Here is a 15,558-nt window from a genome sequence, read left to right as displayed (position 1 = left end):
TCCTAGACAAATAAAAAGGATCAATGCTCAAAAATAATGGAAGGAAATGATTTATGAAAATATTCTTATTTGATCTGATGGACCAAGGATCATTTCACAGAATAACCAGGGAATATCCTACAAAGCCAATAATGACATAGTACATAATATCTTATGTCATGACATAGGTAGAAAGTGTAAAAGTTGCCTGAAATGGCATCAGAGAGAAAAACATGTATCCCTTGAAGCAGAGTGCAGCTGGAGGTGGGGTGAGGGTTAGGCAGGGTAACAAAGACAACAGAATAGAAAATGGCTTATTTGGGACAAGCCTGAAGTTATTGGGGTGGGGCAGGGGGCATGGAATGGTTTGTTAGATTGCTGCAATTAACATGATTTAATACTAGTTTCAGAACCAAGAACCAAGAGAAAATGCCATAAGAGTCCCACTGACAAATTAAAAGGAGTCTGTTCAAAAAAAAAAAAAAAAGAAAAGAAAAGAAAAGAAAAGAAAAACAGGAAAAGGGAATTTCCTTTTGGATCCTAGAAGAACTTGGCCTTGACCTTATTAAGAAAAATGCCTTGCCTCTTTCAAAAATCCTCTCTCCCTTCTTTTATGTGAAGAGAGATCTAAACAAGGACTGAAAATTAGGCAATTTTTATGAGCCTTCTTCATATTAAGAAAGTGGAAGACGAGTTCAATAAAGGGCTAAAGTGTCTTCCACTTTATCTCTCTCCCTGAATTCAGATGCCTAAAAACTCAAAAGCACCTAGAGCTTTCTTCGATGGACAGTAGAAAGCAATAGGGATGGATTTGGAAAGCATAGTTAAGTGAGGGAAAGCATCCCTTGGGGAGTATGGCTTAAGCCACACATTATAATCCCCTGTAGCCTGTCAATATCGGGGTATTATTGCTCTAATCTACTACAGGGCAAGAAAGACAGGAAGGTAAAGACTTGAGCTGACCTCAATTATCTGAGGGAAATATTCTATAAATGGTATCAAATAATTATCATGCCATAGATGTAAGGCCCAGATGGTCTTTCTGGTGAAATCTGCAAATTTTTTTTAAAACAAACATTCTTATAGTATACTTTTGAAGAGATTTCTTACCTTGACAAAATTATTATTTCCTGGAATTCTCTTACTAAGACTCTCGACGGTAGACTGGGTTCTTAGATCAAGCCATACTATAGACCAAAATATAATAACATATATGAAAAATATCATTAAAAATAAGAACTTAATGAAATCACTGTCAAGGATAGGAGAACTGATTAGTTACTATAAGCAATTCAAATGCTATAGCTTTTGAGAGAAATTAGAAAATTAGAAACGAATGAACATATTGTTAGAAGAGAATAAATTTATAAGGGAGAATTTAAGGCTTTTTATGCAAAATTACAGACCAAATTAGGAGAACAATACAAACCTTAGGGTACTTATTTTGTATTCTTTTCATAGAAAAAAATTTGGAATATGAATTTTCTAAGCATACATGAGGGCAGAGAAGATCTAAAAGCTAGGCAGGCTAGTTGGCAGTGTAAAATGCACAGCCCAGGATCACTGCATCGTGTATAAAGTGTGTATCTTAAAAAAACTTGGGAGCAATTTGTGACAAAGACAAAGTAGAGAATGTGATCCTATTATGAAGGGAACAAAAGATTTAGTCTCTCATGTATGAAATGTTTATTTATATTAAAATCTTTCAAAGTATGCTAGACCTGGGATCATTGAAAGAATTTTTTAAAAGTCACCATTATTTCTCTATGCTGGATTGTTGGAAAAACATCTCCATTTTAACAGATCAACATTATCTTTACTAAATAGCTATTGTCCACTTTCTGATCCCCTAGTAGAAAGTATTTCTGTTTTGCTTCATGACAGAAGGCTTGAGAAAGAGAAAACATTAAATATTATAGTATATAAAACAATTGTGAAAGGTAGCTAATAGGGTCAGCTGAGCTTTGGCAGATTTAATTTTTGTACATAACTTTTGTAACTTTTAATCTATTAGTGGTCATTCGATATTTTTAGGACACTGTGCTCAGATGTCTCCAGAAAAGACTCAGCCTATATAGTCTGTTTAAAGGTCTCTAGGGAAGATTATACAAGCTTGCCCACTACACATTTGAATGTTAGCAGTAATTGTCTAGTTTGATTCATTCTTAAACATATTATTCTGTTCTATTCATTTATAAGCCAGTTCTTCTCTGTAGTAAATTTGAGTCAATTCTTTCTAAATATTTAAACCATCATTTCCTTGGAGGGCCTTGTGCTTGATTCTGACAATGGCTACCATGAGATTTAAATCAGGGACTTTGGGACAAGATACTGGTTTCTGTAGGTATGAAAAGCAGCAAGAAAAGATGCATCACAACCAAGAAAATAGGAGGAAAAAGAGAAAGACCATGAAAATAGATGGCCTATAGATGACATCTACATTTGCTGCTCAGCATCAACCCCTCCTATGTCTAGGAGCAGTATTTCAAATTCTCTTTAGGAAATCAGCCCTCCCTCATCCTCAGCCACAAGATTTGCCTGAGATTTGACCCTACTCCTAGCTCCAGGATTGGGTCTAGACCCCGGTGATTGGTTCAGGAGAGAATATGTGGTCAAAGAGCCCAATCGAAATTTGTGCTCAGTCTGCAAGAGTCCCTCTTCTCAGCTGAGCTTGGCAGTATGTGGCTTGGGCCTGCTGCCCCCATGAAGAGAGAGCCGAATCTGCCACATCAGGAGCCATCCCAGGAAAGACAGACTTGAGGGGGGATGGAAGTGACACTGCCTGAGTCCAGAACCAAACAGCACCTGAACTAAGCTACCCTTGGATCACTGGTTCCATAAGGAAAAGAATTCCCTTTAAAAAAAAAAACTTCATTTAGTTGAGGTTGAATTTTCTATTATTAACACTGTGATTAATACAAGCCATTAGTGACATCATCATGGAGGTGGCAATATCTCCCATGTCCAGGGAACAAAAACAGTCCACTTTTTACATAGTGGCATTACTGTATGACTGTGACAAAAGTGGATCTTCCTTATAGGTAAGGAACTCTAGCAGGTGTTATTGGCTTAACAGGAGTAATTGGGAAAAGTAGAAGAATGTTAAAAAGTTTTAAATCTGTCATAGGTAGAATTACCAAGCATATCTCAATCCTCAGTGTTTGAAACTATAGTAAGCTATGAGTTTATAAATCAATTTAGTGAGTTTTGATTACCTACTTTAAAAAAAATGAAACAGGGTGAATTGGAATGGAAAATATCAGAATTCACTGCACTTGGTAAGATAAATATTGATCTGTGAAACCTACATTTTAGTTATATGGATTTGCTGAATCATGATGTAAATGTATTTCTTACCAAGGGACGTGAACAAATACATTTGAAAGCCTCTGCTGTACGCTTTTTGTTTAATGACTTAAAACCTTCTAGACCAGTGGGTTTTTTTTCCCATAGTTTAATGGACATAACATTCACTAGGGAACTTAAAGGTAGGCCCCATTCCCAGAAATTCTGGGAGGTCTGGGAATGGGAACCAGAAATCTGTTTTTTAAATACATGCCCCCACTTTGAGAAACACTGCTAGATTCTACAGTAGTGGTTCTTACCTAGAAAGCATACCAGAACTACCTAGAAAACTTTGAAATCACATATCCAGGTCCTTTCTTGCAGGATTCTGGTCGCAGGTCTAGGAAAAGTATCCCACATTATTCAGTATAATACTAAAGCATGACAACATCTTTTCTAGGGCATGCATCTTCTTTAGGATATTAGGTGATCCAATCATTTACTTAAAAACAAAACTCAAAAAATGACAATCAGGTGGCTCCCTGAGTCCCAGTGGCTCTGTGACTCTATTGCTCCTTGACAAGGACCATTTAGGTAACTTGGCACTTCATTACTTAATTGAAAGTTTGCAGTTATGACTGACAACAGTGGTATTCACAGAGTTAAATCTTCACCACAAAGAATCAAAACACTGGAGGTGAAATCAGGGAACCAAAATTCTATGTTTGGCTTCACCACCAACAGATTATGTGACTTATACAACTCTTTTATTCTTCTTGGCCTGGATTTTCTAAATATAAAATAAGGAGGCTGGACTAGATGGTCTCTAAAATCCTTCTCCTTCTATTGTTCCATGATCACAGAAGGCTGTCATGACATTTACTTCGTTTTTACAGCCAAAGACTTTAAGGCAATTAGAATACATGGAATGAATTAGTAAAACTGCCAAAGAGAAAAATGTCAGTGGTTGGTACACTACCAAGCAATTCACAAATGCTCAAAATTAATTGAATTAACAACAAAAAGATTAGAAAACTCATTAAAGTAGCTAAGATGGCAGAATTAGATTTGCAGAAGAGACCAAAGCCAAAGAGAAGATCCCAAGCTGGAGGACTAAGCCCCTTGAGTAGGTAATTTCTGAGAACAATCAAAAGAAGTGACAGATCGAGATCCAATAGCAGCAATTTCCCCCAACATGTCTGAGTCGGAAGGCTGGGAAGTGAACAACAGCCAGAGCACCAATACCTGAGGAAGTACGAGCAGCCGGAACTGAAGAGCCAGAGGGAACAACGGCAACTGGAACTGAAGGGCCAGGAGAAACTGGAGCAGCTGGAGCATTAGAAGAAATAAGGGCAATTCATGCTAGAGATGGCCAGATTCAAGGTCTCTTGCTGGCCACTTAGGAAATGGTAGATCACTTGGGCAAGTTCATCAGAATGAACATTTTTCTACACATTTGAGTGTAGAAAAAGAAAAGCAAGAGACATGGAGCAGAAAGGGAACAAAGGAAGTCCAGTCTGAATCTCTGGTTCAATAGTATTTCCATTTGGATGAAGGCCAGGTAAATAAATACCTGCTTCTTGCTTAGGATGACTCTTGCCTACCTGGCAACATATATGCATCATAATTAGAAAAGTGGCTTAGTTGGTTATTGAATGCTCACTCAACCACTAAATTGAAATGATGTGTGATATATTGAGGGAGCACAACTGCAGGGGTTGTTAGAAAGGAGTGATAAGGAGCATGCTACAATCTGTTGTGGCCACCTGCGGTAAGACATGAAATGGCTGCTTTGGGAAGTCAGAGCCCCAAGAAAGCACTTTTCTAGTTGCGTGGCTAAAGGTAAAGGCCACTTTCACAGAAAGGGACAACATGTCTAGAGGGAACAGGAATTGCTAACTTCCAAAGTGATTAGGAAAAAATAGAAGAAAATAGATGCTAGGGAGTCCAGAACACTATACAACCTGCTTCTAGAAGGCATGTCCCACACCTACACCAAATGTATTGAAATTAAATGGTCCAGACCATCAAATGAATAGGTTAAAAAAAAAACTTAGATGATCTGAAACTCACTTGTATTAAACAAAGTCACATCCAATGTCTGGTAGATTTAGTTTGTTCTGGCAAAAAAAAAAAACAGTTTTAAGAGTAAAGAGAGGCCAGGCGCAGTGGCTCACGCCTGTAATCCTAGCTCTCTGGGAGGCCGAGGCAGGTGGATTGTTTGAGCTCAGGAGTTCGAGACCAGCCTGAGCAAGAGCGAGACCCGTCTCTACTAAAAGTAGAAAGAAATTAGCTGGACAACTAAAAATATATATAGAAAAATTTAGCCGGGCATGGTGGCACATGCCTGTAGTCCCAGCTACTTGAGAGGCTGAGGCAGGAAGATCGCTTGAACCCGGGAGTTTGAGGTTGCTGTGAGGTAGGCTGATGCCACAGCACTCACTCTAGCCTAGGCAACAGAGCAAGACTCTGTCTCGAAAAAAAAAAAAAAAAAAGAAAAAAATGTAGTCACTTCAATCTTCATGGACCAGGGTTAGTTTACTGATATAGTAATAGTACAGAAGAAGAAATTATTTTTAAAATATTTAGAATAAAACTTTAAAAATTTGCATAATTTTTGGTTAGTTGTAACAACAGAAGGAAAAAGCATTTAAGAAACAAAATAAAATCTAAACAAAAAACCAGAGAGATCATCTAAATTATTTCTACTTGACTAGAAACAAAGGCAAATAATGAATCTCCTCTGAGATGGTTTGTTATGAGGAGCTTCTAGGGCGATAGGAAGTGAGACGAAGGTTATGGAATACATCCTAAGCAAGGACTGCTGACAGTTATGCAAAGTGTTATTGGGTCGTTTCCCTGACAAGAGACAAAATAATAGTAAAACAGATTTAATTGCTATGTTTTACCATTTGCCAAAAGTTAAGCTATTAATTAAGCTGGGTAAGAGGTTGTTTGCAAGGAGGAAGAGACTATATTGATGACTGCTTATCACCTGATGACATTTTCAGAAACAAGTGGGGCCAAAAGAAAAATGGAGAGTGGAGAAGGAAAGAGTAAGTTAAACCCATTTCCTCTCATACATACATGTGCGCACGCACACACACATACATATACGCCAAAAGGGGGAGGCTGAAATCTATTTCAGCTCTTAGGTGTATAAATGCCAATGACCAATCTGACTGTGGGCGACCCCAGGTAGGCTCTGCATTTCCCCTAGGAACACCTGTCATGTATAAACCAATTATTTCATCTGGCATTACTAGATTTAAAAGGCTATCAGCCAATTCAGAACAGTGGCCACAGCTAACACTTACTGAAGCCTTACAGCCTTCCAGGCACTGTTTTAATTACGCTATGTGTATTAACTCACAGATCTTCACCTCAAGCCTATGGGGTCCATACTTTTTTTTTTTTTTTTTTTTGAGACAGAGTCTTGCTCTGTTGCCCAGGCTAGAGTGAGTGCCGTGGCGTCAGCCTAGCTCACAGCAACCTCAAATTCCTGGGCTCAAGCGAGCCTCCTGCCTCAGCCTCCCAAGTAGCTGGGACTACAGGCATGTGCCACCATGGCCGGCTAATTTTTTATATATATTTTTTTAGTTGTCCAGATCATTTCTTTCTATTTTTTTTAGTAGAGACGGGGTCTCGCTCTTGTTCAGCCTGGTCTCGAACTCCTAATCTTGAGCGATCCACCCGCCTCAGCCTCCCAGAGTGCTAGGATTACAGGCATGAGCCACCGCGCCCAGCCTGGGGTCCATACTTTTAATTTCCCCAGTTTAACTGCCAAGGGAACAGGCACGGAAAAGTAACAAGTGGAAAAAGCCAAAATTTGAATCCAGAGTCCGAATCCAGAACTAAACCTCTATGATATAGTCTTAAATGGTATAAAAACAGAAATTAAAGATTGGAGACCTCAAAATTGAAATCTAAGTCAGTTTCTTTTTATTTAAACTAGCCAGAGTTGAAGAATTCAATCACTGCAAAACACAGCAATATTTCTTTGCCCAGGATTGAAAGGAGATGTAAGGCTTTCAAAGAACCTTATAATAAAAGACTTGAAATAATGGAAAATAAGTGGATCTTGATGAAGTAAATATTATAGATTTTACAAAAGTAAAAAATCTACTCCTTTCCAAACAAACAATACTTCTATTGTTTAAGGCCAAGAGTGCTTATGAGTTTTAGGTGGTTTGTCATCTACGGTTTCCTTTCATGCTGATTCTTTGAAACATAACCCATTCCAGAAAAGTTAAAAGGATTGAATTCAAGGTTCCTTCAGATCTCAACACATGATCACATAGGTTTAATCATTGGCCCAACATTAATCAGTATGCAAAAAAAAAAAAAGGCAAAAAGAACGACCAATGTTTGAAAGTACAATACTCTGCATAAAGAATTATGTGTTGGCCGGGTGTGGTGGCTCACGCCTGTAATCCTAGCACTCTGGGAGGCCGAGGCGGGAGGATCGCTAGAGCTCAGGAGTTCGAGACCAGCCTGAGCGAAAGTGAGACCCCGTCTTTACTAAAAATAGAAAGAAATTAGCTGGACAACTAAAAATATATAGAAAAAATTAGCCGGGCATGGTGGCGCATGCCTGTAGTTCCAGCTACTCGGGAGGCTGAGGCAGAAGGATTGCTCGAGCCCAGGAATTTGAGGTTGTTGTGAGCTAGGCTGATGCCATGGCACTCTAGCCCGGGCAACAGAGTGAGACTCTGTCTCAAAAAAAAAATAAAAAAATAGAATTATGTGTCATAGGGAACTTTAAATCCAACATCTTAGAAAAAAATGTTTGCAATGCCATTTAAACATTTTTTCCTTATTTAAATAAGGAAAGCCTTCCCCCACTCCACATTTGAACCACTTAGGTAGTCCTGTCCTTCTTTTTCAGTTTAGTATGTGGTTTATTTGTAAACCCAAATCTTTTTCAATAATACTTAGAGGACAGCCATTTATGTAGACCACTAATAAAAGCTGGTTTTGGAAAGAAAAGGCTTAGAAAAATGGGTGGGTGGAGGGAACCCTTTGGAAAAAAAACACTGATGAGATAATGCTAAAAGGGAGAGAAAAAAGTACCAGGGGGATGAGGATAACTGAAGAGAGGTGAGAGAAGTCAAAGGTCTGCTTCAGATCCAGGGCCACAAAGCTCTCACCAATTAACCAATGAGGTCATCATAGTACATGGCTGCGTCATGGCACAGTGGCTAGGAAACAGTGATGCAAAGTGACACTTCCCCATTTTAGATACCATACTAATGTTTACCTTGCAAATCACAGAATTAACACATAAATTCTAAAAATATTTGGAACTTCTAAAACAAGTCATCTGTGCCTCAATGGACCCAATTAATTTTTTCTATGTTTACAACTGTATCTGTTAGAAAAGATGTTAGTAAACAAACACGTCTTTGTTGCCTTTCTCAGAACAAATAGCCTTTCTCAGTCTTCTACTTCTTCAGTAAGCTTATGCCACAGCCACCAATGTTATCCTGAAATTCTCCTATCTTGATATTTCTTTTACTTTCATGGGGGCAAATGAACTAACTTATTGCTTGCCAAGTACCTCTGAGCCATAAACAAAGAAGGCCACATAAAAGAAAATTTTTTAAAAACAGAAACATATGCTGTTCCTCTCATTTGTTTGTTTGTAATAAATAGTGCTCATCTGTTATATAATTTAGTAAGTAAAGAGAGAGAAAAATGAAGAAGAGAAGGACAGGCCTAGAGTGACAGAGATTTATAAGAGGAAGGGACAAGGAAGGTAGAAAACATAAAGACAGTGCTATGGACTGAATGTTTGTGTCCCCCCCCAAATTCATGTCTAAATCTTAACTCCTAATGTGCTGGCATTAGGAGATGGGGTCTTTGGGAGGTAACTAAGTCATGAGGGTAGAGCCCTCATGAATAAGATTGCTATCTTTATAAAAAGACCAAAGAGAACTTGCTTTCTTTCTCTCTGTTCCCTGCCATATGAGAATGAAAAGAAAAAAGTTCTTCATATCCTATAGGTACATTTGAATTAATAATGCAAAGCATATAGAATGGGAGAGAGGTACAAAGGGATGCAGTTGAAGAAAAAGAAATAAGTAAGCACATAACAGAAAGATTTTCTGGTAAAACATTTACTTAAATCCTTCACTATAAGCATAAATTCAGCTAACCTAGTTGTATTACTTTAAAATGACAATTGAAAGTCCAAAGTTCTATTTTTACAATTCAACCTTTAGAATTTAATAGGAACTTTCTGGTTCCTTCCTTTTGCTAGGGGAAAAAGAAAGTAAAACTCTAACTAGCTCAAGAATTTAGCTAACATTGATCTATCAAAGAATACTCTCTTAAGTACTGGTCATCAAAATTGTAATAATTTGCCATACTTAAATTCAAAATGAACTGCTCATGGGAATGAAAACAAAATAAAGATTTAAAAGATGTGCTTATGTGTAACAGGATCTTTGGTTGCAATTCTTTGAGATTTTTTTGAGAATTTAATTTCTTATCACAAATACAGAATACATACTAAATGCTTTCTTATAATACAATAACATTAAATACCTTATTTTTTTTAATAAAGATTATTCCCAAAGAATTCATGCTACTCTTACAATGCACCTTTTTTCATATATTTTCTGCTTTAATGTTGCTTTCTTACAACCACTACTAGAATAACTATATTACTAAGGTAACTGGAAAGTAAAAATAGCTCGCTCGATAAATCATCCCATCTCTGACAATTTCTGGTTCTATTTTCTATACCATCCCCAAAATTTAGTATTTTATTGATAAAAAGTTATGCTCTGCTATCTGACAGAATGAAATTTTTAGTGATTATACATTTAGAACAAAATTTTCCTTTTAGGAAGTACCAGTGTCACTCAGTACTCAACAATTATCATGTGCTAAGGATGATGCTAAAATACACCCATGGTCATTTACATCTAATAAGATATGATACGTAAAAGTTGTATATTTGAGATTTTGAGTTTTTAAAGCCCTGCTGAAATAGCCAAATTTGTAGAAGAAGTGGCTAAAATTCCGATGTTTTATTTTTATAACCTCAGAAGAGTAATTCAAATTCCTAGATGGAAAGAACAAGTACACAAGTACTTTATAGATAGATAAGTGAACATTTGTAATTTTGATTTCTGAGGGTAGGAGGTGAGACCTCTTTTAGATGTCAGAAACAGCAGGGATTATAAAACAATTCTGGCACTATTCACCCATTTGTTTAAGACAAATAATTGGCAAGAGGAGAGTATGGGAGAGGAGTTCATTTAATATGCAAATATATCTGATCTGAAAATGGTAAATATGTAACAGCTAATTTCTTAGAGGACTGTTCTGCCCATCCCATTGGATGATAGGAAACACGACTGCATGCTTTTTTAGCAAGATATTTCAGTATGACCACATTTTCAAGTGGAAAAACGCCCTGCATTTGATACCCATACATGACAGCTTACCCACAGCATTGTAGAGAGGCTCTCCAGTTAACTTGTCCCAGACTACAGTGGTTTCCCTCTGGTTGCTGACACCAATAGCTTTAAAGAGAAAGTTAAAAAAAAGGAAATAGAAAAGTAAACACATAAAAAACTACTTCAGGAGAATAGCTCTCATCTTTTCTTATAGGCACAACTAAACGTAACAGTGCAAAAGAACATTTGAAACATTGTAGTGACATTTAGTTTATTTTCTTCAAGTGGCTCCAGGAAAAGTGAACACCCAATGCCAACTTTGTTTTTTTTTTTTCTTTCTACATACTCCTTCCCACTTCACTACCAGCACACAAAGACATGGACCCAGATCAAAAACCAAATAAAAGTCTCCAAGGTTGCTTTAAGGAATGCAATAACTTTCCAAACTTATAATACCCAATTTATTGTTCTGAGCAGACCAACAATCACTTCAGTGATTTATTTACCAATTGCTACAAGAAATTTCCCTCCCTGTATGTGTATGTGCACGTGCATGCCTGCATTTTAAGAAAATAGCCATGGACAAAAATCCCTCATGCTGAGTAACCTTATATTATGGTTGTTAGAAATTCAGTTTTATTCCTATTAATATATTTTAATAATGTGTCACGATACATAAAAATTTGAATCAGGCTTAAATACACTATGCAATGGCATTTACATTATACTGACTTATATACAACTCAAGTGCTATATTTACAATGAGTTACTATAAGTAAAATACTAATCCACACCATCTTTTTCCATTCAGCTTAGTTCAGCTAAATCAGAGGTTCTCAGATTTAGCTGTATTTTAGAATCAACAGGGGAGCTTTTAAAAATTACTACTTTCTAAGCCCTGGTCAAAACATTTCAATTCAACTGACCTAGTGTGGGATCTGAGCATTGATATTGATTCCTAAAACTCCTCAGGTAATTCTAATGTGCATCCTTGTAGAACACAATGGGCTAAAAGGATCCAGCTCTTCCAGAAAGTAAGATTAGGGCAGATCTTAAAGACCATATAATCAACAGCACTTCTTATGCTCAAATCTCCTCTAGAATCACCTGCCATATGACCATCCAGACAGCACTTCTAGTGACAAGATACTCACTACACCTGTCAAGGCAGACCAATCTCTACTGGACAACTTCGATATTTAAAAAAAAAAATCATTTTCCTTGTAGCTTCCACCTATAGATCTTAGCCATATTCTTTGGAGATATGATAATCCTTCTCCTACATGCCAGTCTTTGAGAAACTTGAGGCAGCTCTTTTGTCACTCAAGTCTTCTCTTCTGCTGTCTAGGATAAACAATCCAATTTCCTTCAACTGACCCTGCTTCCGCATGGCATGGTTTAAAGTCCCTTCACCATTGTTCCTATGAACATGCAATTATCTGCCCATATCATTCAAATTGTACATCCAGAATAAAACACAATACTCTCAGAGTGTTCTGACCAGCACAGAGCAGAGGGGCACCATCAGCTTCCTTGTTCTAATATGATTTCTCCAACGCAGACTTACTTACTTTATTTAACATCTTTTCTAGAGGTACAAAGATGATTGAGATTCTATGCTAAAGACACATAGAGGCATAAGGCAAAGAGAACATATTCTAGGTTGTTTATTTTCGAAAAGAGAAGACAAAAACGTTTGTAGGAATAAAGAAGAGAAAGGAAGACGTGGGATGGGGCTGGGAGTCAATGGAACATGGTCCTGATGATTGTAGTGACAGGAGGGTATGGATGGGATGAACGGCACAGGTGGAGGGAAGAGTCCCAAGTAGGGCAGAAGGCTATTGCTTCCCTTGTGATGAAGGAAAGTTGGCAGGAGATCCAGATATTTAGTACAGGAACAGGAAGTTGAGGATTTAAGGTCCCAGAGCTTCAACTTTCTCCCTGAAGTAGCAAGCAAGATTATCTGCCAAAACAGGGCCAAGCAAAAGTAAGATTGAGAGTTTGGGGCACAATTCAGTAGAGCTCAAGCTCTGAAGCCAGACAGCTGGGGTTCAAGTTCCAATTCCTGTGCTTCCTAGCAGAATGACTCTGGATCTCCAGAGTCACTGTGACTCTGGGTTTACAGTTTTGTGTCCTGTAAAATGGAGAGGATAATAGGTCCTACTTTACAGGGTTACAGTGAGGAATCCCTGAGTCAACGTATATTAAAACAGATGCCTGGCACATAGTAAGCACTCAATAAATGTTACCTACTGCTGCTGCCATGATCATCATTATTATTGAGGAGAGAGTAGATTAACAGCAAGTAAAATCTCTTATTCCTCCTCACTATGTTAATTTTCCACAAACAAGTTGGCTGCTCCCTTAGCCACAATCCTTGAGCCACTATTGTATGCCTCTCATGCTACTTTTCCTTACGGGGTCATTCTAACTTGTCTTCAGAATCTAATCTAGAGCTATTTCAATCTGATTCTTTGGTCACGGGTTCCTCCCTGACCACTCCTTCTCCTTCTTAAATCTTAATTCAATTCCTTCATGCCAAGTAAAATTGCTTTGCTTGCAGACAATCAAAGTCCAGTGAAATAGTGTCCCAGGATTCTCTGCCAGCCACAAACACATTTCTATTAACTGTTTCTCTCCAGGGCACGCAGGTCTTATGTGATGTCTCTGAACTTTTTCAATGTTCTAACTTCTTGTCATTTTTTACCCTAAATCCATCTATGCTTTTTAAAGGAAACTTTTCTGGTTGCTAATCTCACCACACATGCCATTCCTAATGGTTCCTAATTTTAATTCCCTCTTTCTCAGAATAACACATTCGTGTTTTGTAGTTCTCCACCCTAGTTCCTTTGCACCATTTGTAAAAATATGAAAGTTACATGCATAAAATATTTATTTCCTGGCCTCACAGTCTTTTAGTTACAGATATCATAACCATTATCATATATAAAACCCATGTATTGCTCTTGTATCTACCAGGTTCATACTTCACCTACATATTTTTGCTTAGAAGGTGTTTTTCTCTATATTGAGTGTCAGTAGTAAAATTAAACTAGTTAAAAACTACATTCAAAGTCTCTGGTTAAATTTTGCTTAAAACTGTCTGTGAAAAGTTATAATCACAGTTAAGAAAAAATACTTAGCAACAAAAAGCCTTTGGAAATACTCCAGCATGTGAATAAGTGTTGTCTTGGTAGCATTATGGGTGACATGCATCCTTTTTTAAAATTAAAATAATAATTTATCCTTGGAACATATTTTTGAAAAAATACCTAATAACACACAGGAAAATATTAAGAGCTTCATAAGAAGACTCTTGGGATACTAAAAGTGCTACGTAGGAAGAGATATAAAGTTTTTTAAGACAACGGTCTCAGGAAAATGTGCACCTGAAGCGAGTTAGAACAACTGCAAACGAGATGCAGCGGCTGCTGGAAAGTTGTTTCAGAGAATGAGTTGCCTTCCTAAGACCCCCGAGAGACCCCTGAGAGTATAAGAGGTGATAAAAATGTGTGTGTGAGTGTGTTGGGCAGGGCAAGGCAGAGGAGAAATGGATGTGGGGGTTTCCCTTTTCTCTAACAGCAAAATAACTGCTCTCAATACCGGAAAATTTAATCCCTGAGAATTTTATGCTCTCAGCTTTGAAACAGTTTATGTTGTGTTTCACTTCTATCACATGAAAGAGGATGAATGAGAGTATCTGCTGTTATAATTCTTTGTACTTTGTAATTCCTTAAGACTAGTGACAGGCAAACAGTTGCCTGGTTATCTAAATCAAGAAGAAAAGAAGCCACCTATTTACTTGCCTTGGGCTGGACAGTGTATTTTAATTGGGGAGACATTGTTCATAGTGACCTGAAATCAACAAATTAGCTGACCAACGAGGATAACTAAAACCGATGAAATGGATATTTGTGAAAGAAATACTACCAGATATGATGAACCCTTAATGACTATCAGGTAAGACTACACATGACATTGGCTCTTCAGCTGGCAAAGGTAATTTACTTGCCACACAGGAAATAAAAACTAAAGTGACTTGTGAGATTATGATCAGTGTGACTCAGGGAAAAGAGCACCAGTCTAGTAGTCAGGGGAGCTGTGCTTTAATGCTATCCATCATTAAATAGCTCTGACTTGCAATACATTCCTTCCCTCATTTCCAGCTAGAGGGAGCTGGTCTAGGAGACTGAAAATCCTTTACAGCACTTGTCACTTGGGCAGTGGTATGTCATCTTTACTTACATCACAAAAATAAGAAAAAAAGGAATGGCGCCCTAGTGGGTCCAGAAGGCCAACACGTCACAGCCTACTTTACCTGTAAAGGAGGTAGACCGATGTCAAAGGCATGGTCATTCACCCTAGATTCTACATTTTGAACATGGCTTTAAGCTGCCTGGATTACTTATGTCTTTGGTAACAAATATTTTGATGCTAGAGCATGCTACTGAATGCCTATTGTTTGTTTGCACTGTTTAGACTGTGAGAGCTGTGAGAACAGTGAAAGAGAATGATCACCAACAATCACTTTGATGCATAACTCATCTAAAATTCAGTGATTGCAACTCTAAAAGAAGTTTGAAGCCCTTCCACTTAGATGCAGGGATAAAAGGGGGGTAGGGTTAACATGTATATGATATTAAAATGTCAATTGTACCTAGCTGCTTATTTCTTTTAAAAATCTGCAATAACAGAAATAACTATATTATTGTTATGATTTTCCATTTATTTGTGATTATTGGATTAACATGCTTCCCCCACCTGACCCTTAGCTATGTGACTCTGTTTGTGTTCCATTGTATCCCTAGCACACCTAGCTACATAATAGGTATTCTGTGGGCTTAATGAATGAATGGTTTGATATGTGTAGTCTTTTTTTTTTTTT

The 15,558-nt window shown here is 37.5% G+C and overlaps 1 protein-coding gene across 1 annotated transcript in view; it reads right to left on the bottom strand.

Annotated features, from left to right (window-relative positions):
* The window catches only part of GK (glycerol kinase), a 71,724-nt gene that overhangs the window by 35,697 nt on the left and 20,469 nt on the right, over positions 1-15,558 (bottom strand). The window contains exons 4-6 of the mRNA XM_012638701.1: positions 10,722-10,799; positions 1,071-1,166; positions 943-965 (exon numbers count right to left, since the gene is read on the bottom strand). Coding sequence (XP_012494155.1) covers positions 943-965; positions 1,071-1,166; positions 10,722-10,799 — 197 coding nt within the window. The remainder of the gene's footprint in view (positions 1-942; positions 966-1,070; positions 1,167-10,721; positions 10,800-15,558) is intronic.

Source organism: Propithecus coquereli, unplaced genomic scaffold (genome assembly GCF_000956105.1).
Source record: "Propithecus coquereli isolate 6110/MARCELLA unplaced genomic scaffold, Pcoq_1.0 Scaffold132, whole genome shotgun sequence".
Classification (NCBI taxonomy): domain Eukaryota; kingdom Metazoa; phylum Chordata; class Mammalia; order Primates; family Indriidae; genus Propithecus; species Propithecus coquereli.
This window is presented reverse-complemented; position numbering and strand designations above follow the sequence as displayed.